This window comes from Schistocerca cancellata, chromosome 10, assembly GCF_023864275.1.
Source record: "Schistocerca cancellata isolate TAMUIC-IGC-003103 chromosome 10, iqSchCanc2.1, whole genome shotgun sequence".
NCBI lineage: Eukaryota > Metazoa > Arthropoda > Insecta > Orthoptera > Acrididae > Schistocerca > Schistocerca cancellata.
The window spans coordinates 100,767,783-100,792,894 of NC_064635.1; the positions used below are offsets into that span (position 1 = coordinate 100,767,783).

Sequence of the window (25,112 nt, forward strand, 5' to 3'; positions counted from 1 at the left end):
ACTTAGAACTACTTAAACCTAACTAACCTAAGAACATCACACACATCCATGCCCGAGGCAGCATTCGAACCTGCGACCATAGCGGTCGCTCGGCTCCAGACTGCAGCGCCTAGAACCGCACGGCCACTCCGGCCGGCGCACTGGAACATCGCTGGACTAAGTGCGTTAATCTACATTGAAAAATAAAAAAAAAAGTTTCAATGATATGAGTACTTTTTTCTATTCCGTTCCGAGAACTTGTCAGATCACCCTCGTATGTAGCTCAATCTTGGAATTGTTATACTGAAGAACGTTGATTATTTCGCATGTCGCCCTTTGTTCTCAAAATTAATATAGTCATTTACTCTTCGTAATAACACTCATTAATACGATTTGCTTGAATTGTTGTCTGGTTTTCGAAGGTTTTCGAAGACCTAGATCATCTTTCACTGAACCCAGTAGAGTCAAGGTTTTTGCAGGGGGTCGGAATACACATTTCACATTGTGTTTCCCGAGGATTCTACCGATTTTTCTAGGTCTTCGAAAACCGGGCGTTTATCAAATTCCTGTCAGTGCAGAAAATCCTACATTGGGGAGACAGTCCGCACTGTTGAAGAGAGTTGCCGCGAACACAAGTGCCATACCCAGTTACGCCAGGCCACTAAATCAGCCGTGGCTGACCATCGTATAAAGACTGGCCATACTATGGACTATGAAAAAACAAAAATACTTTGTCAATCCTCCTACTTCTGGGACTGCGTTACTAAAGAGGCCATCGAAATCCGACTACAGGACGATCCAATTAATAAAGACTGCGGCCTTCAACTTAGTCAGGCTTGGAACTCTGCACTCAGCCTGGAGAGAAAGATGCGGTCCCAGAGATCGAGGACTTACGATGAACTGTTGCAAAGTAGGTTCGACCCAGTTTCAATCGCATAAATCCAGCGAAAAAGTCATATTTAACTGTTTATTCAGTAATTTCCAGTTCACGTCGGCATCCACTATTTTGCATGTGGATTTTACAGGTTGAAATAAAATCCTAACAACTTCTTAACGGTTTTCGTTAGGACGTTCATACTGCATGATTGGTCGCGGGGCGTGATGGGAATTAGTATGCGCATGCATGGTTTGGTTTAGCGACGAAGCCCACTTTCATTTGGATGGGTTCATCAATAAGCAAAATTGGCGCATTTTTGGGAGTGAAAACCCCATTTCACGATCGAGAAGTCTTTTCACCCTCAGTGGGTGTGGTGTGCTGTGTCCAGTCACGGAATAACGGTGCGATATTCCTCGATGGCACGGTGACTACCGAACAGTACGTGAAGGTTTTGGAAGATGATTTCATCCCCATTATTTTCCTGATTTCGACAAGATGTGGTTCATGCAAGACGGAGCTCGACCCCATTGAAGCAGGAGATTGTTTGATGTCCTGGAGGAGCACTTTGGGGACCGCATTCTGGCTCTGGGGTAATCAGAAGCCTCTGGCATGGGCTTCGATTGGCCGCCATATAATCCGGATGTGAACACATGCGACTCCTTGTTGTGTGTCTATATTAAAGAGAAAGTGTACAGCATTAACCCCAAAACCATTGCTCAGCTGATAACAGCCATTCAGGAGGTCATCGACTGCATCGATGTCCCGACGCTTTAGCGGGTCATGGGGATGTCGCCATTCGTCTCCGCCACATTATCACCAATGATGACAGGCATATCGAACACCTCATAACCTAAATCCGAATATCTGTAGTGACGTTTATATGTTGAATAAAGTGTGTGCACGCCATAGTTTGTAACTAATTTCGTCTTTTTTCATATAGCTCAATAATTGTAACCCTGTAACTGACTGGAAAGAAACACCTTGAGTTTCGACATAAGTGTGACCATTCCCCCATAAGTTCCAGTGACATGTGGGCGAGCATTTACGTGTGGTGTTTTGTGTTGCAGACGAGAGCGCGGACGAGCTGGTGAGCGTGGCTTCCTGGAAGGGTCCCCTGATGAACGCCAAGTTCGAGGGCATGGACACGGACGCCTGTCACTTCACCAGCTGCCCGGTCACCGGGGGCCAGACCAGCAACTACACCTTCAACCTCACCCTGGGCCGCCGGATACCCACGGTACGACAATCTCTGCTCTTCAGCTCATCACCATATTGACTGGTTCGATGGAGCCAACCTCTTCAGCTCAGAGCTGCACTTACGCTTACATCCGTACTCCGGAAACCAGAAGAGCGTCGTAGAGGGTACTTCATATTGTGTAACATACTAGGCTTGAAACTTCCTGGCAGATTAAAACTGTGAGCCGGACCGAGACTCGAACTCGGGACCTTTGCAATTTCGCGGGCAAATGCTCTACCATCTGAGCTACCCAAGCACGACTCACGCCCCGTCCTCACAGCTTTATTTCAGCCAGTACCTCGTCTCCCGCTTTCCAAGCTTCACAGAAGCTCTCCTGCAAGGTTCGCAGGAGAGCTTCTGTGAAGTTTGGGAAGTAGGAGACGCCTGCCATATGGTCCGACAGTCAGGAGTGATGGTCTGGAGTGGCATTTTATTTCATAGCAGGACCCATTTGGTTGTCATTGGCGACACTATTACAGCACAGCTGTACGTCGATGATATTTTATATCCCACTTTGTTATCCTTCGTGCCAAGCCATCGTCGTGGGGTTACATTTCAGGAAAATAATGTACACCCCCACACAGCGAGAATATCTACTGCTTGTGTTCGTGTTTTCCAAATCCTATAAGGGGCGTTCAAAAAGAAACGAGCCGGATGCATAATTACAGAAACCACTAAGTGTATGTTAGAAATATTGACCCTGGCTGTTGAAACACTTGTCCCACTGTGACACAAGGCGGTGAATGGGTATCTCATTAAATTCCCGGGACTGCATCTTAACCAGTTCTGCACATACAGCTGGACGTCGTCGTCCGAGGCAAAACGTTATGCTGACGTTCTTCTTTGACCAAGATGGCCCCCCTCCCATTCACTTCCTGCAGCACGGGACAACAGTGAATGCCCAGCGTTACTCGCAAACCTTGACCACCCTTCGCCGAGAGATCAAATCGAAACGACGAGGCAATCTCACCCGTGGCGTCATTCCGCAAAGCCTCCTACGACCAACACAGTCGCGGCACTCCTGCAGAAATTCAAATGGGAGGTTCCCGGCCACCCTCCATACGGTCTGGACCTCTCTCCCTGTGATAACGCCATTTTTGGACCCCTTAAAAAGACTCTGAGGGGCAAACGATTCACCTCGCCTTGTGTCATAGTGGGACAACTGTCTCTATAGCCATGGTCGATGCTTCTAACATACAGGTACGGGTTTCTGTAATTATGCCTCCTGCTCGTTTCTTTTTGAACGCCCTTTATACTTGGGCCAGCAAGGTTGTCGGATCTCTTTCCAGTTGAGGACATTTGGAGCACTATGGGCAGGGATCTCCAACCAGCTCAGGAGTTTGACGACCTAAGCCGCCACTTGGTCAGAATTTGGCACCGAGCGAGGTGGCGCAGTGGTTAGCACACTGGACTCGCATTCGGGAGGACGACGGTTCAATCCCGTCTCCGGCCATCCTGATTTAGGTTTTCCGTGATTTCCCTAAATCGCTTCAGGCAAATGCCGGGATGGTTCCTTTGAAAGGGCACGGCCGATTTCCTTCCACATCCTTCCCTCACCCGAGCTTGCGCTCCGTCTCTAATGACCTCGTTGTCGACTGGACGTTAAACACTAATCTCCTCCTCCAGAATTTGGCAAGATATCCCTCAGGAGGGCATCCAGTAACTCTACTAATCAAGGCAAAAGCCAGCAACTGCTTCCATAAGGGTCAGAGGAGGACCAAAGCGTTATTGAGTTGCTCAATTTGCGAACCTTTTTCTCTTGAGTAAATCATCCATTTTTCCGAAATTGTAGTCATTTGTATGTCTGTACATGTGCATCACATCTACCGATTTCCGTCCTATTCAGATAATTCCTTTGTGGTGCGTTGTTCCTTTTTGTGTGTGTTAGAGTGCATATTACTAGATTCTTCATTTAGTGCTGGTTCTTGAAACATTGTGCATCGATAGGTACATACACAGATTTGACAAATATGTTCAAACACCACGAGGAAACCGCCAGGTTAGCCGAGGGCGCTAATGTGCGGCTGCCTGGACTCAGGTAGGCGTGCTGGCCCCGGTTGGATTCCACCTGGTGGATTAACGACGAGGGCCGGTCTGCCGGCCAGACAGGATGTGGTTCTTAGGCGGTTTTCGACAACCCACTAGGTGAATACTGGGGTGGCCCCCACGTCCCGCCTCAGTTACACGACTCGCAGACATTTGACAAATGTTTGTACTATTTCATGGCTTTCACTGGGCGCAGACAGCTGGGGTACACTACTTCTGTCCCAGGGGTACGGGGTGGCGACACTAACCTCGCCAAATCCATACTCACATGGCCGACCCCGCCCAAAGCAAATGATGATGATTGAAACACCATGAGAAATAAAACCAGAGTCCAGAAACGACGTCACTGGAACCTTTTTGGGATGAGCTGGAACTTCCAATTCGCTCTGGAAATACTGGGTTGCCATTCCACCACAGACATTCCGACACGTCATCGAATGTGTCAAGCAGAGTTCAAGCTACCATAAACGCGGAGGGTAGACACACCCCATATCATTACCCACAAAAACACGAGGACTAGTAGAAATCCTTGGGTAACAGAAGAGATAGTCAATTTAATTGATGATAAAAGTGCAGTAAATAAAGCAGGCGATAAGAAATACAAACGTCTCGAAAACGAGATCGACAGGAAGTACAAAATGGTTAAGCAGGGATGGCTAGAGGACAAATTTAAGGATGTAGAGGCATATATCACTAGGGGTAAGATAGATACCGTCTACAGGAAAATTAAAGAGACCTTTGGAGAAAAGAGAACCACTTGTATGAATATCAAGAGCTCAGATGGAACACCAGTTCTAAGCAAGGAAGGGAAAGCAGGAAGGTGGAAGCAGTACATAGAGGGTCTGTACAAGGGCGATGTATATGAGGGCAATATTATGGAAATGGGAGAAGACGTAGATGAAGATGAAATGGGAGATATGATACTGCATGAAGGATTTGACAGACCACTGAAAGACCTAAGGTGAAACAAGCCCCGGGAGTAGACAACATTCCATTAGAACTACTGATAGCCTTGGGAGAGCCAGCCCTGACAAAACTCGACCATTTGGTGAGCAAGATGTATGAGACAGAAGAATATAATAATTCCAATGCCAAAGAAATCAGGTGTTCACAAGTGTGAAAATTATTGAACTATCAGTTTAATACGTCACGGCTGCAAAATACTAACACGAATTCTTTACAGACGAATGGAAAAACTGGTAGAAGCCGACGTAGGGGAAGATCAGTTAGGATTCCGCAGAAATTTTAGAACACTTACGGCAATACTGACCCTACTAATTATCTTACAAGATAGATAAAGGAAAGGCAAACCTACGTTTCTACCATTTGTAGACTTAGAGAAAGCTTATGATAATATTGATTGGAATACTCTCTTTCAAATTCGGGAGATGGCAGGGGTAAAATACAGGCAGCGAAAGGCTATTTATAATTTGTACAGAAACCGGATGGCAGTTATAAGAGTCAAAGAGCTTGAAAAGGAAGCAGTGGTTGGGAAGGGAGTGAGACAGGGTTGTAGCCTCTCCCCGATGCTATTCAATCTGTATATTAAGCAAGCAGTAAAGGAAACAAAAGAAAAATTTGGAGCAGGAATTAAAATCCATGGAGAAGAAATAAAAACTTTGAGGTTTGCCGATGACATTGTAGTTCTGTCGGAGACAGCAAAGGACCTGGATGAGCAATTGAACGGAATGGACAGTGTCTTGAAAGGAGGACATAGGATGAACATCAATAAAAGCAAAATGAGGATAGTGGAATGTAGTAGAATTAAATCAGGCGATGCTGGGAAAATTAGATTGGTAAATGAGACACTTAAAGTAGTAAATGAGTTTTGCTATTTGGGAAGCAAAATAATTGATGATGATCGAAGTTGAGAGGATATGAAATGTAGACTCTCAATGGCAAGGAAAGCGTTTCTGAAGAAGAGAGATGTGTTAACATCGAGTACAGATTTAAGTGTCAGGAAGTCGTTTGTGAAAGTATTTGTATGGAGTGTATGGAAGTGAAACATGGACGATAAGTAGTTTAGACAAGAAGAGAATATAAGCTTTCGAAATGTAGAGCTACAGCAGAATGCTGAAGATTAGATGGGCAAATCACGTAACTAATGTGGAGGTACTGATGAGAATTGGGGAGAAGAGGAATTTGTGGCACAACTTGACAAGAAGGAGAGATCGGTTGGTAGGACATGTTCTAAGGCATCAAGGGATCACCAATTCAGTATCGGAGGGCAGCGCGGAGGGTAAAAATCGTAGAGGGAGACCAAGAGATGAATACATTAAGCAGATTCAGAGGAATGTAGGTTGCAGTAGATACTGAGAGATGAAGAAGCTTGCACAGGAGTAGCATGCAGAGCTGCATCAAACCAGTCTCTGGACTGAATGCAACAACAACAATAGGTGAAAAGCTTCTTTTGTGCAGAGAGGGTATGTTTTATGTGATTTTTCACAAATTTAGGTCCGTCTGTAATTAGCTGACTATAACAATCGTCGTTTTGAATTGTTTTTACTTTGCACCCCTCCTCGTTCCCAGCACTGGAGGAGAGATGAATGGGAAAAACGAAGCTTAGGGTTTAACGTCGCTTAGACGATGAGATAAACAGAGACGGAGGACAGGTACACTGCATGGGGAGGAAAATCGGCTGTGTCGTTTCAAAGAAACATCACCCTTAAGCGATTTAGTGAAATCACGGAAAAACGGAATTAATGACCCGAAGAGCACCTGATGTGCCATCCTCGCAAGTACACTACGTGATCAAAAGTATCTGGACACCCCCCCAAAACATACGTTTTTCATATTAGGTGCATTGTGCTGCCACCTATTGCTAGGTACTCCATATCAGCGACATCAGTAGTCATTAGACATCTTGAGAGATCATAATGGGGCGCTCTGCGGAACTCACGGACTTCGAACGTGGTCAGGTCAATGGGTGTCACTTGTGTCATATGTCTGTACACGAGATTTCCACACTCCTAAACATCCCTAGGTTCACAGTTTCCGATGGCATAGTGAAGTGGAAACATGAAGGGACACGTACAGCACAAAAGCGTACAGGTCGACCTCGTCTGTTGACTGACAGAGACCGCCGACAGATGAAGAGGGTCGTAATGTGTAATAGGCAGACATCTATCCAGACCATCACACAGCAATTCCAAACTGCATCCTGATGCACTGCAAGTACTATGACAGTTAGCCGGGAGGTGAGAAAACTTGGATTTCATGGTCGAGTGGCTGCTCATACGCCACACATCACGGCAGTAAATGGCGAATGCCTGGTGAGCGTCATCTGCCAGCTTGTGTGGTGCCAACAGTAAAATTTGGAGGCGGTAGTGTTATGGTGTTGTCGCGTTTTTCACCGATGGGGCTTGCACACCTTGTTGTTTTGCGTGGCACTATTACAGCACGTTGCCTACATTGATGTGTTAAGCACCTTCTTGCTTCCCACTGTTGAAGAGCAATTTGGAGTGGCGACTGCATCTTTCAACACGATCGAGCATCTGTTCGTAATGCACAGCCTGTGGCAGAGTGGTTACACGACAATAACATCCCTGCACTGGAGTGGCCTGCACAGGGTCCTGACTTGTATCCTATAGAACACCTTTGGGATGTTTTCGATCTCCGACCGTGCAGGCCTCACCGGCCGACATCGATACCTCTCCTCAGTGCAGCACTCCATGAAGAATGGGCTGCCATTCCCCAAGAAACCTGATTGAACGTATGCCTGCGCTAGTGGAACCTGTCATCAAGTCTATGGGTAGGCCAATACCATATTGAATTCTAGCATTACCGATGGAGGGCGCCACGAACTTGTAAGTCATTTTCAGTCAGGTGTCCGGATACTTTTAATCACATAGTGTACTAGTCAAGTGTCTTAAGATTGCGCCATTTGTTTCTGTCTTACGCCGAGGATAGTTTTTTCCTAATATACTGGTGTGCAAAACTTACGGATGAAAGTACCTTTCGCATGACATGTTACTGCCAACTAACATAGCTCGATGAAACATGGACCCTACGTAAAAAGAACAGATACGATTTAGTACAGAAGGTAACTGAAATAAATACGCAGTGAGACGAAAAGAAATGACACTTTTCTTCAGAGGCACCGCGCAAGTCCTCGTGATGCTCTGGACGTTACAAACGGGCGGCAATCAATCTACGCAACGTTCTCCCATGCTAATGTGGTAGGGCTTTCCATTCCTCCTCCAGTGCGGTTGACAATTTCTGAATGGTTATTTGTATGCATGTCTGTTCCTTTGACAGAACAGACACCCATCTACATTTACATCTACATCATACTACGGAAGCCGCCTAATGGTGTGTGGCGGAGGGTACTTTTGGTACCACTATCTGATCCCTCCAACCTCGTTGCACTCGCGAATAGAGCGTGGGAAGAGTGATTGTCGGTGAGCCTCTGTATTGGCTCTAATTTCTCGAATCGCATGGCGTTGGGCCTGGTGAACGTGGAGGCCATGCAAAGCAATCCCTGTCATTGAGCCCCTTGCGGCCTATACAGCGCTTGGGTACAGTGAAGTTCAACCCGACCTAATCCCATGCGATTTTTTCTTTTGGGGCTTCATCAGGGATCGTGTTTACGTGCCTCCGGTACCAGCAGACCTCCCTGAATTAAGAAACCGGATTGAAGCAGCTGTTGCTACAATTACTTATCAACGTTTGGGAAGAACTCTGCTGTAGACTTGATGTGTGCCATGTGACAAATGGTACTCACATTGAACATTTATAAGGTTCTTGGTAAAACTATTTGAGTTGCTCTTTCATCGGACATATCATTTGTAACTGTAAGTTTAATGTAATAAATATTATAAAGCGTTAAAACCCGAATATTTATTTACAAATACCCTGTATTTCTAAAGGTTATCGGGAATCCGACATGTCGATATTTAAAACGATATCATTATCGGGTCTCGATATATCGTGAGAAGGTATCAACATATTACGGAAAGAATATTGACGTACCTGGCTACATAAATATCGGATGCACATTTTAAATATATTACCGAGTTTAGTTCTGTATTTGTAAGTATTGATTAATTATTATATATTCTGTACATCAAGAAGCTGGCAGCCTGTCTACCCCCCTTAGAGCAAGAATTGAAACGAAAACGATGTATATTCACGTTTGTTGAAAACCACTTTGCTAACAATGGTAACTGCATTTTAGTGGCACAATAAAAGTTGTCCGATGGGTCTGTCGTTCGATTTCGTCGCACATCGCATTTGTCTGGAAAACTTAATGTCGACTTCCCTGTTTTTCCAGTTCTGTAGACACCAGCGACCTAGCAGCGTGTTGACTTTAAACGTTACGAGCGCCAATTACGTCAGCATTTCCACTCACACACCTACGCCCACCGTAAAGATCAGTCTTGTCACTTATAATTTTATACATTATTTTCAACATCTGTTTTTGAAGAATGCCGATGTGAAGAAATAGCACACCAGTTGCTTTAAAAACTGTTTTCAAAGCAACTGGTGTGCTATTTCTTCACATCGGAAATCTTGTTATTCCATTCACACGGCCCCGCCCCCCCCCCCCCCCAATCAGTGAGATCTGACTTCTTCTTTGTGCTACCTATACTTTCTTCACACAGTCAAAGAGAAAGACTGAATGTAATGAAAGCTCAAAAAATAGTGGGACTCCTTCAGACAGTGAACGTAAAATTATGTTCAAAATGGTTCTAATGGCTCTGAGCACTATGGGACTTAACATCTGAGGTCATCAGTCCCCTAGAACGTAGAACTACGTAAACCTAACCAACCTAAGGAAATCACACACATCCATGCCCGAGGCAGGAGTCGAACCTACGACCGTAGCGGTCGCGCGGTTCCAAATTGAAGCTCCTAGAACCGCTGGGCCACAGCAGACGGCAAAATTTTGTTGTAATACAATTTCAAAAGAATAATTTCAAATATTTATCGAAAACTGTGAAAAAAATAGAATATTAAAAAATTTCGGCCCTCAAATTATCATTATGGTATCGATATATCAAGGAAAAGTACTATGTATATCGATATCTTTCTGAAAACATGTCGATAAAGCGGGATATCGATGGTTTGTCAACAGGACAGGACAAGCGCACCAGAGTTCCTCCGTCCCAGGGACCTATTCCTCCACCGCGTCACGTGTGCAAGACTAGATCGGCACGAATTCCTCCGTGCCTCGGCTATACAAGGCGGTGCAAGCCACCCCGTCGGCATTTAGCTGCACTGAAGCTCTGAGCCATTTCATGCTGGCTGTTAGCAGCCCATCAATCAGAGCCCGGTCAGAAAGCACCACACTGGGACCTACGACTTTCCAGCAATATCCCGAGACGTACCTGTCGGTCCACTACTTCGAACGCTTAACCTCCGTCGATAGATTTTATCAGTGGCCTAGTGTTCACGTCCCAACAACGTTTATCCACTGTGTGTTCCAGGCAAATGCCTGTTACTGTCTGAGAAGCTGTTTTATTTTTATTGAGAAGAGTTTTCCTTTGTTATTAAATCTCTCTACTGTCAGCGTAATAAGCCCTTGTTTTTATTTAACTGTGTCTTACTATTGCTTATCAAGCATCTCTCAGTGGGAGATATAGCACTATAACACAATAGTTTTGGTTATCCAGGTGATATGATGTGGGAAGACATGATGTAGAATGAACTTACTGCTCTCCAGACCGCTGAACATGGTACGATGACCGTCAACGTTATTGTGGCACTACAACCATTTCGCATGCGGTGTGTTCGGGGTTGCATTCGGCTCCGACCTCATTTTTATGGGTGACAGTGAAACAGCGCAGGTTGGGAAGCTCTGGAACGAGAGAATATCCGGCAGACTGCCCTGCCCGTTCCCCCGACTTAAACTGCATCGAGGACGTGTCGGATGCGTTGGGGAGACGTATAGCAGCACGTTCACATGCACCATCGACCATTGAGCAGTTGTGAACCGAGCTGGTGGATGAATGGAACTTCCTACCACAAGAACTCTTTACCAGCTCTCGCGAAATTATATACAGCGTAAAGCGAAATTCGCGCACTCGGGCTTCGCACCGCGACTCCTCACATCCCAGCGATAAAAAAATGTCTGATTTTATCCGTGGCCTAGTGTTCACGTCCCAATACGTTTATCCACTGTGTGTTCCAGGCAAATGCCTGTTATTGTCTGAGAAGCTGTTTTATTTTTATTGAGAAGAGTTTTCCTTTCTTATTAAATCTCTCTACTGTCTGTGGGAGATATAGCACTATAACACAATCGTTTTGGTTATCCAGGTGATATGATGTGGGAAGACATGATGTAGAATGAACTTACTGCTCTCCAGACCGCTGAACATGGTACGATGACCGTCAACGTTATTGTGGCACTACGCCCCGCCTTTTTAATGTCCAGAGGACCTCAACGTAATTATTGTATTACAATAAAAGTGTCGTTGTTTTCGTAACTTTGTGTATTTCTTTCAGTTATCTTCTGTACTATACTGTAGTAGTTCTTCCCATGTATGGTCCGAGTTTGGTCGAGGTTTGTTAGTTTGCAATGACACGCCACCGGAATATTACTTTTGTGGTTAAGTAGTCAGCCAAGTGGGATAAATTCTAGCGTCCGATTCTACTCATCGGCTTTGAGCAATGACGTCATTCCTAAGGCAAAGACGCTACGTATAGGCAATTTACAAAACCAACGGATCATACACGTAAACAAACGAATCTAGCATACAACAAAATTACAATAATATTCACGCGGTTATTTACTTAATAATAAATTATGTCGAAACGAATTGAAAATAACGAAAAAAGTTAAGAACAAGATTTAAAAACTAATTTTCATGTCTGGTAAGAAGTATTTTCGTCATTTATGCGACTAGAAAAGCATAGATAACCCTTAAATTGTATTACAGTAAAACACATGCTGAAGTCATACTATTATAAAATAGCGCTAATTTTATATTAATTATTGAATCTAACGGGAGAAGCGCAGGAAAATGGTGGTTTTGGCGGGGAGAAACTGAAATGTATCAGAAAAACTGGAATATTAAATGAATGACAACAAATACGAAACAGTAGCATAAACTGTGTAGAAACCGACACAGTAAACTCTAAAAGAAAAGTCAGTAGATGACAAACGAATATCCACAAAAAATAAGGAATATTGGCATCAATAACTAGAATTAACTTACGTAGGTAAATTCCAGTTACAGATTCCAACCGCTCCATGATTCATATCTAAATTATTATTGCAGTTGTATGCACTGAAACATAATACCATTTCTACATTTGTAATTACCCTCTAAAAGTGCTGGGGTGTATAACAAAAACTGGAATCGGTAACTAGAACTGGCCTTCAGTGTAGGTCAATTATAGTTACCGATTCCAATGTTAGTAACTTTCTTCCAGTAGTTCATAGAGCAATTACAAATACAGAAATCATATTAACCTTCATTTAATGCAACACGTACTGAAAAAAACGATCTAATTAATGAATCATCGAATGGCTGGAATCGATAACTTGAAGTGACCTATATAGTAGGTCAGCCTTACAGTTACCGTTTCCAGCTTTTCGATAGTTCATAAATTTGGACATTTTTGCAGTAAATATGTGGACTATGTTTTTGTAGGATTTCTGCATTTCTTATTGATCTCAGAACTACTACGAAAAACTAATAAATATTGCAGGTACAGCTTCCAAATTTTTCTCTTTTTCATAGTAATGAGGATGGTAATACCATATGTAGAAATCCTGTAACACTTAAGTGCACACACTTGTTAAAACGATATAAATAACGAACAGTAGAATGATTGGAATCGGTAACAAGAATTAACATTTATAAGTCAGTTCCAGTTACCGATTCCAGTATTTGTTAGACCCTACTTTTTGTCAATTTTCGTTGCTTGTATACTCGTCCCGTTAGAATTAACAATTAGTATTAAATTTTAACGCTGATTCATAATGTTATGACTTCACCATGCGCTATACTGTACTGGATTTAAAGATTCTCTGTGCTTTTATTACTCGCATAAACTACGATAATAATTATTTCAGACATGTGAACTTCTCTTTTTGTGTTCTTATTTATGTCCGTTACCTTTAATTCTTGTCGGTATAATTTGTGGCTAAGTAACTGATCACGTGAACTGTGTTTGTAATTTTATCGTATGCTACATTCGTTTGTTCACGAATATGATAGTTGCTTTCAAAGATTGTCTCTATGTAGCGTCTATGCGTTAAGTAAGACGTCATCGCTCAAAGCCGACGAGTGGAATCGAACACTAGAATTGACCCAGGTGTGCGGGAGGGAAAAAATTCTCCTTTGTAGGAATGACGTGGACTCCACAAACAGTGATACTGTGAGATTCAGGTCGCTCTCTTCGCCAGTGAGATCCAGAAGGAAGAGTAGACAACGGAGCCAACGTTATCCCTTGTTCTATGGTTTCTGGAAGGCTTTCGATGCACCTTATCTAATCGGCTAATGAACGAAAAACGCGTTTACCGGTTGCACTATACACAGGACACAGACTGCACGCGGTACCGCAGAGTGATAATTGTTGCCTAAGCAGCAGGCGTTAAAGCAGCGAAAGGGCACCGCAGCTCCGGTCGTGTCTACAGTAGGCGCCGCCATTGCTGCACTATATTGTAGCGACTGTCACGTGCTCGTAATTAGAGCGTACATCATTTTTTGCGGTCACTGGGAATTTAGGGACCACACAATGAACTGCAGTTCAGCTGCAGAGTCAGCGGGTCAACTTCCGGGGCTGATGCCCTGCCAGATACACCGCGCAACATAATTAAAGGACCACTTTTTCTAAACCGCGTAACTATATCCCATGGCGATATATAAAGTTGAAATTTGTTTCAAGGATGCCTACAACCTTTCTGTGTAACAGCGCAAAGACTTTTTTTTAATTTTGCTTTAGGGCGCAAAAAACAACTGGGGTCATACACGCCCACGTCAAAGCCATAGAACACGAAGACAGAGTGTCGCGTAATCCCCACCGCGCTTTTGACTTTATATGCAGTTTATTTGGCATAATATTTTAATTAACTGTATATTGCTTATTGTTGCGAACACAATAGATAAAAAACGATTCTCACTATCAGTTTCTACAGTTGGAAATATTTTAACTTTGTACACCTTGATCTATTTCGTGGGGATTCGCACAACACTAAAAGATTTCCTGCTGTGCACGTATGATCTTTACTATGCAAACTATTTTTATGTAACCCTGGTCTGGCTTTTTAGAAACGAAACACGGTATCATTGCTGTAACTAATTATGAAATTAGACATGTCCTTCGCTACTTTCATCTCTGAAATGCACTGAAAATTGCTTTTATTATACGTACAGAAGTTACAGTATGCTATGTTCGCTAAACGTAAAAGGTGAAGTGGATTTTTTAATTTATGAACACTATTTATTGCCACGACTAACACGAGAGCATGAAACTACAAATGAAAATTGGTTTTTGTATTATTAGCCAGAATAGGTTTCATCACAGCATATTTGATATCACACAAGTAAAACTTTATTCCTCTGATTTATGTAAATTATTTACGTCACTGATATCGTAATATCAGTTGCCCATTCCACCTGAAAATGACATAATAAAATCCACTATTCACCTCTGAGGTCTCCGGGAATCTGAAAGAAATAATTTTAATGTACCGTTACCTGCCCGCTTACTTGCGGGAAAACTGCTTTCATTCTATTTAATTTGAATTTGCCGAGGCAGCAGCTCCCGCGATCGCTGCACAGCTCTGCTCATGAAAAATTCTAAATATGCTGAAAACGGCTAAAAATATGGAATGAAATACTGGGCAAGCTAGCAATAAATTATTACAAGTATTTTTAACAATTTCTATATTCAAAAGTCAACATAAATTTAATGTACACACCTTTTTCATTCATCAGCTTCCGATGGTGTCTTTCCAAACAAGGCCCGAGGGACACCACCTCCTGACAGACGGCAACACAGAGATCGTCGGAGGGAATATAGGAACGTGGAACCCTGCGACGCATCCCTGGGCTCTGCAACGCTTCAAACAGCAGGGTGTCGACATGCGAAAAAAGGCCACAGCTCAAAAGGTCATGTGACCTGTAAGGTGGATTAATGAAGTCACATTGGCACTACATGTCACCACAGTTGTGCCGAACGTCACCATGGGCGTGTTACACGATGGGAAGGCCGTCACACCCCTTTTACCGACATTACAAAAAAAATGTTCAAATGTGTGTGAAATCTTATGGGACTTAACTGCTAAGGTCATCAGTCCCTAAGCTTACACACTACTTAACCTAAATTATCCTAAGGACAAACACACACACCCATGCCCGAGGGAGGACTGAACTTCCGCCGGGACCAGCCGCACAGACTATGATTGCAGCGCCTTTAGACCGCTCGGCTAATCCCGCGCACTACCGACATTACACCCCTCCTTTTAACGCTTCTGCGTTGGAGATATAACAATGACACCAACTTTGAAATTACGCTGTTTCCTTATCGGTGGCAAAGGAAAACATTTCATAATCGACACTGAAACCACCGCATCCCTTTGGGGCTTTGATTCCCGCACATTTTGTGCTCGCAAACGACAGTTAGCTGTGCGATGAGCAACATGAGGACGTTCTTAACAATATTTAAGACGTTCCAACCCTTCTGTAAGGACAGAGTGGGGCTGCAGCCACATCGAAGGTGATCTGACCTTTGGTAACGCACCACGACCGCAATTTCGCTCTGGTATACAGGGTGGAACGACTATGGAACGTTCGAATCCACGTGATACGAAGCAGCAGAGGGTGTTCGTGCTTTTTCAGCCCTCCTGTGGCGTGGTCATGTGGAGAAGTGGGTGGCGCAGAATTGACACATGCCTGAATAAAAGGCCAAATGGTATCTCTAACATCCACCCCACTCCCCAGTTCGGCAACACCCTGAGTGCCACCCGTGCGTCTTTGTAGCGCACTTAAGGAATGTACCTGTACATAGACTTAAACGTTCATTTAAATATTTGGCACTTCGATGCTGCTCTAACGCCTGAGGGCAGTCACAACCACTTCGAAAGTGTAAAATGGGATTTCCTCGCCTCAGGCGCTAGAGCGCCCCTAATGTGAATCGGTGTCGAACTCTCTATACAGACAAGTTTTTACGAGCGTCGTTCAGTAAGTAATGCCCCACATTTTTTTAAAAAAGCCTTTAATATACACAAATAAAAAAAATTGCATCACCTCGGTTCCGAGAGTTCCGGAACCTATACAGAAAATTGGAATAGAGATCAACACAAACATCATTACCGCCCTTTTCACTGCTCATGAAAGCCAGACTTTGCATGTTGTACCACCATACAGCGAGACCTTCAGAGGTGATTGCTGTACACACCAGTACCTCTAATACCCAGCAGCACGTCGTCTTGCATTGATGCATGCCTGTATTCGTCGTGGCATACTATCCAAACGTTCATCAACCCTCAACGGCGATTCGGCGTAGATCCCTCAGAGTGGTTGGTGGGTCACGTCGTCCATAAACATCCCTCTTCAATCTATCACAGTCATGTTTGGTACTGTCCATATCTGGAGAACATTCGGGCCACTCGAGTCGAGCGATGTCGTTATCCTGAATGATCTCGTTCACAAGATGTGCACAACGAGGTGTGAATTATCATCCATGAAGACGAATGCCTCGCCAATATGCTGCCGATATGGTTGCACTATCGGTCGAAGGTTGGCATTCACGTATCGTGTAGCCGTTACGGCGCCTTCCATGACCACCAGCGGCGTACGTCGGCCCCGCATAACGCCACCCCAACACAGCAGGGAACCTCTAGCTTGCTGCACTCACTGGACGGTGTGTCTAAGTAGTTCAGTTCTAGCGGGTTGCCTCCAAACACGTCTCCGACGATTGTCCAATTGAAGGCATACGCGACACTCATCGATGAAGAGAACGTGATGCCAATTCTGAGCGGTCCATTCGGCATCTTTTAGGCCCATCTGTACCGCTCTGCGTGGTGTCCTGGTGGCGAAGATGGACCTCGCCATGGACGTCGGTATTGAAGTTGCACATCATGCAGCCTATTGCCCACAGTTTGAGTCGTAACACTACACCTGTGGCTGCACGAGAAGCATTATTCAACATGGTGCGTTGCTGTCAGGGTTCCTCCGAGCCATAATCCGTAGGTAGCGGTCGCTCACTACAGTAGTAGCTCTTGGGCGGCCAGAGCGAGTCATGTCATCGACAGTTCCTGTCTATCTGTATCTCCTCCATGTCCGAACAACATCGCTGTGGTTCAGTCCGAGACGCCTGGACACTTCACTTGTTGAGTGCCCCTCCTGGCGCAAAGAAACAATGCGGACGCGATCAGACCGCGGTATTGACCGTCTAGGCATGGTTGAACTACAGACAACACGAGCCGTGTACCTCTCTCCTGGTGGAATGGCTGGAACTGATCGGCTCCGTGTAATAGGCGCTGCTCATGCATGGTTGTTTACATCTTTGGCCGGTTTAGTGACATCTCTGAACAGTGAAAGGGACTGAGTCTGTGATACAATACCCACAGTCAACGTCTGTCTTCAAGCGTTCTGGTAACCTTGGTGATGCAAAACGTCTTTTGATGTATGTATAAAGCAGGAGTGTTGTTACCAAAAGTCTCGAAAACTTCCTGGCCGATTTACTTCAGGCGTTCACATGTTACTCTGCTAAACATTCAGATGGACATTGGCTGTATAATTTTTTAACAGACAAAGTGAGGTTTTTGTGTTAAAACCGACTGCAAGAAAAAATGCTGTGCTATGCACTATTCTAAAAACGATTGGTTTTGTTTTCTTTCCAGCCAGTTTTATCTAGGATAGTAGAGCATTTAAACCATTAGACAAAATGTTTCTCTCACATATTTTCCTTCTCATTGTACATATTTTTAAACAAAGATTATACAATGATGTGCTGGTTTTTTTTCTTCCACAGAATCGGATTTGAGAGGAAAGAGGAAAGCTGTATTCATGGCTTGTAGGCTTATGATTAGACTATGTCTACAGAATCTGAATTTGCAATTGCAGTATACACTGAAGAGCAAATGAAACTGGTGCACCTGCCTAATATCGTGTAGGGCCTCCGTGAGCACGCAGAAGTGCCGCAACACGACGTGGCATGGACTCGACAAATGTCTGAAATAGTGTTGCAGTGAACTGACACCTTCAATCCTGCAGAGCTGTCCATAAATCCGTAAAGGTATGAGAGTTGGAGGTCTCTTCTGAACAGTACGTTGCAAGGCATCCCAGATATGCTCAATTATGTTCATGTCTGGCGAGTCTGGTCGCCAGCGGAAGTGTTTAAACCCAGAAGAGTGTTCCTGGAGCCAGTTTGTAGCAATTCTGGACGTGTGGGGTGTCGCATTGTCCTGCTGGAATTTCCCAAGTTCGTTGTAATGCAGAATGGACATGAATGGATGCAGGTGATCAGAAAGGATGTACATGTATATGTCGCCTGTCAGAGTCCTATCTAGACGTATCTCAGGGTCCCATATCATTCCAACTGCACACGCCCCACACCATTACACAGCCTCCACCAGCTCGAACAGTCCCCTGCTGACATGCAAGGTCCATGGATTCATCAGGCTGTCTCCGTACCCGTGCACGTCCATCCGTTCGATACAATTTGAAACGAGACTCGTCCGACCAGGCAACATGTTTCCAGCATCAACTGTCCAATGTCGGTATTGACGGACCCAGGCGAGGCGTAAAGCTTTGCGTCGTGCAGTCATCAAGGGTATACGAGTGGGCCTTCGGCTCCGAAAGCCCATATCGATGATGTTTCGTTGAATGGTTCGCACACTGACACATGCTGATGGCCCAACATTGAAATCTGCAGCAATTTGCGGAAGGGTTACACTTCTGTCACGTTGAACGATTCTCTTCAGTCATCGTTGGTCCTATTCTTGCAATATCTTTTTCCGACCGGAGCGGTGTCGGAGATTTGATGTTTTACCGGTTTCCTGATACTCACAGTACACTCGTGAAATGGTCATACGGGAAAATCCCCACTTCATCGCTACCTCGGAGATGCTGTTTCCCATCGCTCGTGTGCAGACAATAACACTACGTTCAGACTCATTTAAATCTTGATAACCTGTCATCTAACAACTGCGCCAGACACTTGTCTTATACAGGCGTTGCCGACCGCATCGCCGTATTCTGCCTGTTTTCATATCTTTGTATTTGAAAACCGCGTGCCTATACCAGTTTCTTTGGCGCTTCTGTGTACGAGCCTCAGAGAGAGGAGGAAAGAGTAGATGGACAGAGGGAGGGGCTTGGGAGGAAATGGCCAGAGAAAAGCAGAAAGAGGAGGTGGAAAGAGAGAGGTGGAGGAGAGGAGAAGAAGGTCGAAGAGCGAGGTGGGAGTGAATCGGCAGAGAAAGGCGGGAAAAGGAGATTTGGATGTACATCCAGTTGCCAAACATATTTAGCAATTACGAAGCACTGCGAGTTTGGCTAGCAATGACATATCACTGTAATTCTCATACTTGCTCCATTTTTCCTTTGTTATTATTTATCGAGTATTATTAAAATTGTATTTTCCTGTATTGCAGAGAGAATACGACGTGATGTGGAAGCTGTGGAACAAGGGTGAGGAGCGGAAGTTCGAGTGCTGCTTCCTGATCACCATCAAAATCGGCGGCGCCAGCTCCAGAAGCTAGAAGGCGCCTGTCAGACGCAAGGGCCTTCAGCACGTGCTCCTCTGCCTCGAGTCTGTCTGCCAGAGAGCAGACATTCAGTTACAGTCTTACAGTGCCGTTACCCCAGCAGCTGTGTAAATTTCTTATTGTAAAAAATAAAATGGGAATTTGGAAATAAACTATGCCTTTAGGCTTTAACAGCTTGGGCTGTGTTACTTTTATTACTTTTTGGATTTCTTTCTAACTTTGTATCTCAGTTTGGCGTGTGCCGTCCCAGCGACAGTTGTGTCGTAAAGACCTAAAAAAAAAAAAAAAATGTACACGAACCTTATGTGTTTCACCGAGGGTAGCATTCATCTCACGCTAGGTGAGGAGAACCCTGCGTGATAGTGACGTAACGTTACGTCATCGTGACGTAAATATACCTGAACGAAGGAAACATAATAATAACGAAAGTAAAAAAAAACGAGTAGCTAATTTTTTTAAAAAATCCGATTAATTGTGCATAAATCATGTGGCTAGAAACGTTAAACAGGGAGAAGTTAAGGTGTTTCGTATTTTTATAAAAGCCAATCGATTACACATAATTCTTCTGGGCAGAAACGTTAAACCGAGAAATTAATGTGGTTCCAAAGATAACTCCGAATGTGATTACGAAGGCTTTCCCGGCGTAATAATTGATAATATTCTTCTCGGGTGTGCAGCCGCATCTTGACACAATATTTCCACGGTCCAACTGGCCGCCATCTTCAGGTGAGAGTGCTGGCACACGATCTCGCCGGAACTGACTTCTCAGCGCAAGCGGCGGCCCCTATATAGGTCGAAGAAGGCCCACAACGCGTGCGCGAGAAGGTGCCGTAACTGCCCTCTAGCGCAAGTAATTCCGAATGTTGCTGGAATTAAAATTTTGCCTTCATGTTGTAGATCAAATCAGAAAACTTTGCTCTTCAGAAATAAATTATTGCTGATGATTATAATGTACTGCACTATTTATAACACACGTCATTATTTTTCTTTATACGCTGTATACTGTGAAAAAAAAACAATATTTCCTCTATAATTATTACTTACATTTTAATATTTAAACAGTATCAGTTATAAAAAATAAGTTTCGTAGTAGTTGACAGACGATGTTGAACACTGTCACAATGGATGACCTACTTGACAAAATAACCTCAACAGCCCTCTGTTTTTAGCAGCACTAAGTGATGTTTCATATGCGATGGTGGAATACTGTGTTTGTTTATTCTCTCAGTAGACGTGGTATGAATTTTGGTGGTATTTGGCATGATTACTATAGCTATTTCCATACTGCCTAAGAGTCACACAAAAAGTAGCTGAAAATGGCAACAGCACTCACTGCTTTCAGTTGCTTAAAGTGATGTTAAATGTGACTTGCATGTCATTGTTTTTTCACAGCATACAACGTACAAAGAAAAATGATGTGTGTTATAAACAGGTCAGTCACATTATAATCATCAGCAAAAATTTATTTCTGAGGAGCAGAAGTGTCTGAGTTGATCTACGACATAGGGTAAAATTCAAATTCCAGCAACATTCGGAATGATCTCTGGAACCACATTAATTTCTCATTTTAACGTTGCTGCCAAGAAGAATTATGTACAATTTATTGGCTTTTATAAAAGTACGAAACACTTTAATTTCTTTCTATTTCACGTTTCTATCCACAATATTTATGCACAATTAATCGGATTTTCTTAAAAAATGACTAGACCCTATTTTTGACTTTCGTTATTGTTATGGTTCCTTCGTTCAGACATTCATTACATTCCAGAAACACGCAATAACATCCATAATTGTTGGTATTACAGCTTAATAAGTAATTCAACTGGGATGAGCATACCACACAACAACTGTCACTTCGTTTGTACACACCTATTTACATTTAGCTTTCACGTTATCGGTGCAACATCTGTGTACAACTGCGAAGATCGATAGACGTACTCATGTAGTCGATTTAGGTTATTTACGTCACGATGACGTAGCGTTACGTCACTATGACGTACGGTTCTCATCCAGTGTGAGGTGAATGCTACCCTTTCACCAACCGCATAGGCGGCGTAAATTTTTCCTGTTTTATAGTAAATATTAAATTTAATCTTAGTATCAAGTAGTAAACTCCTTAAATGTAATAACTTCTATGCAATTAATAAGGGAGAAGAACACTCCTAGATTGTTCTTCTCTTACTCTCTTCGCTTGTTTCTAGTAATAGGAAGCAGACATATTGTACCACGAAAGTTACATTAAAGTTCATATGTGAGTTATTTCGATGTACAGTGAGCCGTCTGTCGTGTTCCTTGCATTGAATTAATATTTCTTAAGACGTTTTTCGCGGCCGCTGCTTCAGCGAACGCAATTACGCGTCGACCTATAAAGCGAAATCATAGCGGAAGCGCAGAGATCGCCCGCTTTAACATTTAACAAACATTTTTTCACAGCAGTGACCCGCAGCGGAGAGCAAAATTACTTTCAAGATCTTACTTTTCAGCTGAGACCGAGAGCCAGGATTCGGCTACCACAGCCTGAATATTATGGTAACAGGAGTAATCTTCGAGTGTTGTGTGGGTCCACAATAATTTCAGTATTTGAGTTCTGATGTAAGGAAATATTATTATTAAGCATTAGGTTGAGAAGGGGAAGCAACATATACTTGCGTGGCTCCCTTTCCCGTTTAGAAAGTGCCGCGGACCATTGTGGAACAGTGAGGCTTTGTGCAAGCGATGAGCGATTTGAGAGTGAAGTTTGCTAAGAAATTCCCGGACGTCATCGCACTGAAAATGTACCTAAGGGCCAGTTTGCAACAGAGTTTGAAAAATATTACAAGGGGGGGGGGGAGAGAATGAAAGTAGTATGTTAACGTCGGCTCGACTGTTCTGTCCACACAATGACAGGTCGGACACGGTTGGATCTGTGAAAAAAATAAAACTTGGCACATAGAAAGTAAATGATTAAGGTTGTCCAGTAACTAAAGCAAACACAAATTTAGAATAATTGACACTATAATTACGAGCTTGGACTTGAAACACATATAACATGTTAACACTTAAGTCAATAACAATGACACAGCCTGAGTGGTTTGTTATGTCCATAAAAGTTTATAAATCACCTAGAAATGTCTATTCATTAACCACTCTGTGTTTTTCACACATACTAGTCTCACATGCAACAAAATAACAGTATTTCTCAATAGACTTATACAAATTACGAATCTTATAATGGCGCCTATGTAATTGTGCCTCCGTGTTATACAGGAGATAAAAAGAGAGTGATATCGTCCGGTAGTGGACGATGGGTTGCGCTCTTGTTTTTTGTAATATTCAAATGTCTTCAGAGTCTGTCTTTAATTTGCGCGTTGAAATAGTCTATAGTTTCTTAGGCGCGTCAGTGGCACTGGATTCATTTCTCCCTGTAAATCCTCAAAATGCATCATTACAATGCGTAGTTAAATATTATTCATTGGCAAATAAATGGCTCTTGGCCTCTTTCGTTACTCAAATCAGTGTTTTGTGTGACGAGATGCGGCCGTGTGAAAATACAACATCTCAGAGTCCATGCTCTTAAAGTACAAATACGCCGAGGCTAATGATAATACTGTTATATTTTCATTTTCAAGTAATATTCTTGGGTGTAAATCAGTCCATTATGTTAGATGATTTTACTGCTCATTTGCGCGTTACGTAAAAGTAAAACCCATTTTTAAATAGTTTTCTAAAATAGTTAAATAACTCAACAATCAAATATCAAAGTGTGTATTTAAATCTCTTTGAATGATAGATTTCAAGTAAAAATCATTTAACAATTTTTGCATATTGCACCACACAATTAAACTCACGCGTGTTTCTTAGGACACAGCGCAAATGAGAAAAATATAAATAAATGAATATACTCCTCCCGAAGAGCCACTTCATGCGACAGGCTTAACTCAGATGTGGGGGAAGAGACCAAACAGCAAGGTCATCGGTCTCATTGGGTTAGGGAAGGAAGTCGGCCGTGGCCTGTCAAAGGAACCATGCCGGCATTTGCCTGAAGCAATTTAGGGTAATCACGGAAAACCTAAATCAGGATGGCCGGACGCGGGATTGAACCGTCTTCCTCCCGAATGCGAGTCTAGTGTGCTAACCATTGCGCCATCTCGCTCGGTCTTACCTCAGCCTTTCTAGCCTTATCTAATGTAACCTGTGTTAGGTCTGCTGGTCGATTCTGGAATAACCGTGCTGGGAGGCAGCCCAACAGCTAACAGAAAGAGTACGAATCGGCATAAAATTTACGTAATGAGAGATAATTATCACTTGCAGTACTGGAATTAAAGTATGAATTCTTGTTGAAACTAAATTGGTGCCATGAACAGTCATCCTCGCAATGTAAGAAAATACAATACTGAAGACACACAAACCGTATTTTGCAGCAAACTTAGTGCTTAACAAAAAGTCAATTGTTCGATTATTACACACATATATATGGCATGTATATTTAATAGAAGTCACTATTAAGTTACGCTGACACCATTAATTTAACTCTAAGTTTCTGTGGTTGCCGATCATACAATCTTGATGATTAGCACATACGTATTTTAAAATGTCTTGCAGGATGGAAGAAATTACTGCCTCTTCTTATGATTGCACGCAGAAGTCCTGCTTGTGAACGAAAATTTGCGTAACAAATAAAAATATTCTTGTGTCTATGATAAATCTTAATATACGTATTTTCTTGCATTTTTTATCACACATTCCATTTACTGCACATATTGTTGAATGCGGTCGATAACTGAAACCCCTAACAAGTGTGGTATAGAACGTTGATACCACACATATCATTTACTACACATATTGTTGGCGCACGAGTGAAAATTACACGTCCTTTCTTGTGTGAGATCTAAAACATAAGTGCAGTACTCTTAAGCGAGATTGAAACGAAAATTGTTAAAAAAACTGAATATTCTCCAGACATGGTTCTTTTGTTACAAAAAATCTTTGCAGTCTTCTGCGGCAATGAACAAATTTCTTATTACTAATGAGGAAAAGAAAACACCCATAGAAATTAATAACGAGAAAAAAATAAAAAGAATGATATTGGGAGTTAGTTGTTTAGGTATTACACAAACCACAAGTCTTTTTTGCATTAACCTTTGGGCACACCACAGTGAGCGACGAATCACAATAATTACGAAAGATTTACTGTCAGAAGTTTATTACAAAAATTGACAGAAAAAATTTCAACTTGAGGAAACAATGTAGAGTAATGAAACATCAGCCGGCCGGGGTGGCCGAGCGGTTCTGGGCGCTACAGTCTGGAACCGCGCGACCGCTACGGTCGC

At 43.1% G+C, this 25,112-nt stretch overlaps 1 protein-coding gene across 1 annotated transcript in view; it reads left to right on the forward strand.

Annotated features, from left to right (window-relative positions):
- LOC126106574 (MD-2-related lipid-recognition protein-like) overlaps positions 1-19,997 on the forward strand; it is a 90,787-nt gene extending 70,790 nt beyond the window's left edge. The window contains exons 3-4 of the mRNA XM_049912917.1: positions 1,924-2,093; positions 19,690-19,997. Coding sequence (XP_049768874.1) covers positions 1,924-2,093; positions 19,690-19,797 — 278 coding nt within the window. The 3' untranslated portion in view covers positions 19,798-19,997. The remainder of the gene's footprint in view (positions 1-1,923; positions 2,094-19,689) is intronic.
- The last annotated feature ends 5,115 nt before the right edge of the window (positions 19,998-25,112 follow it).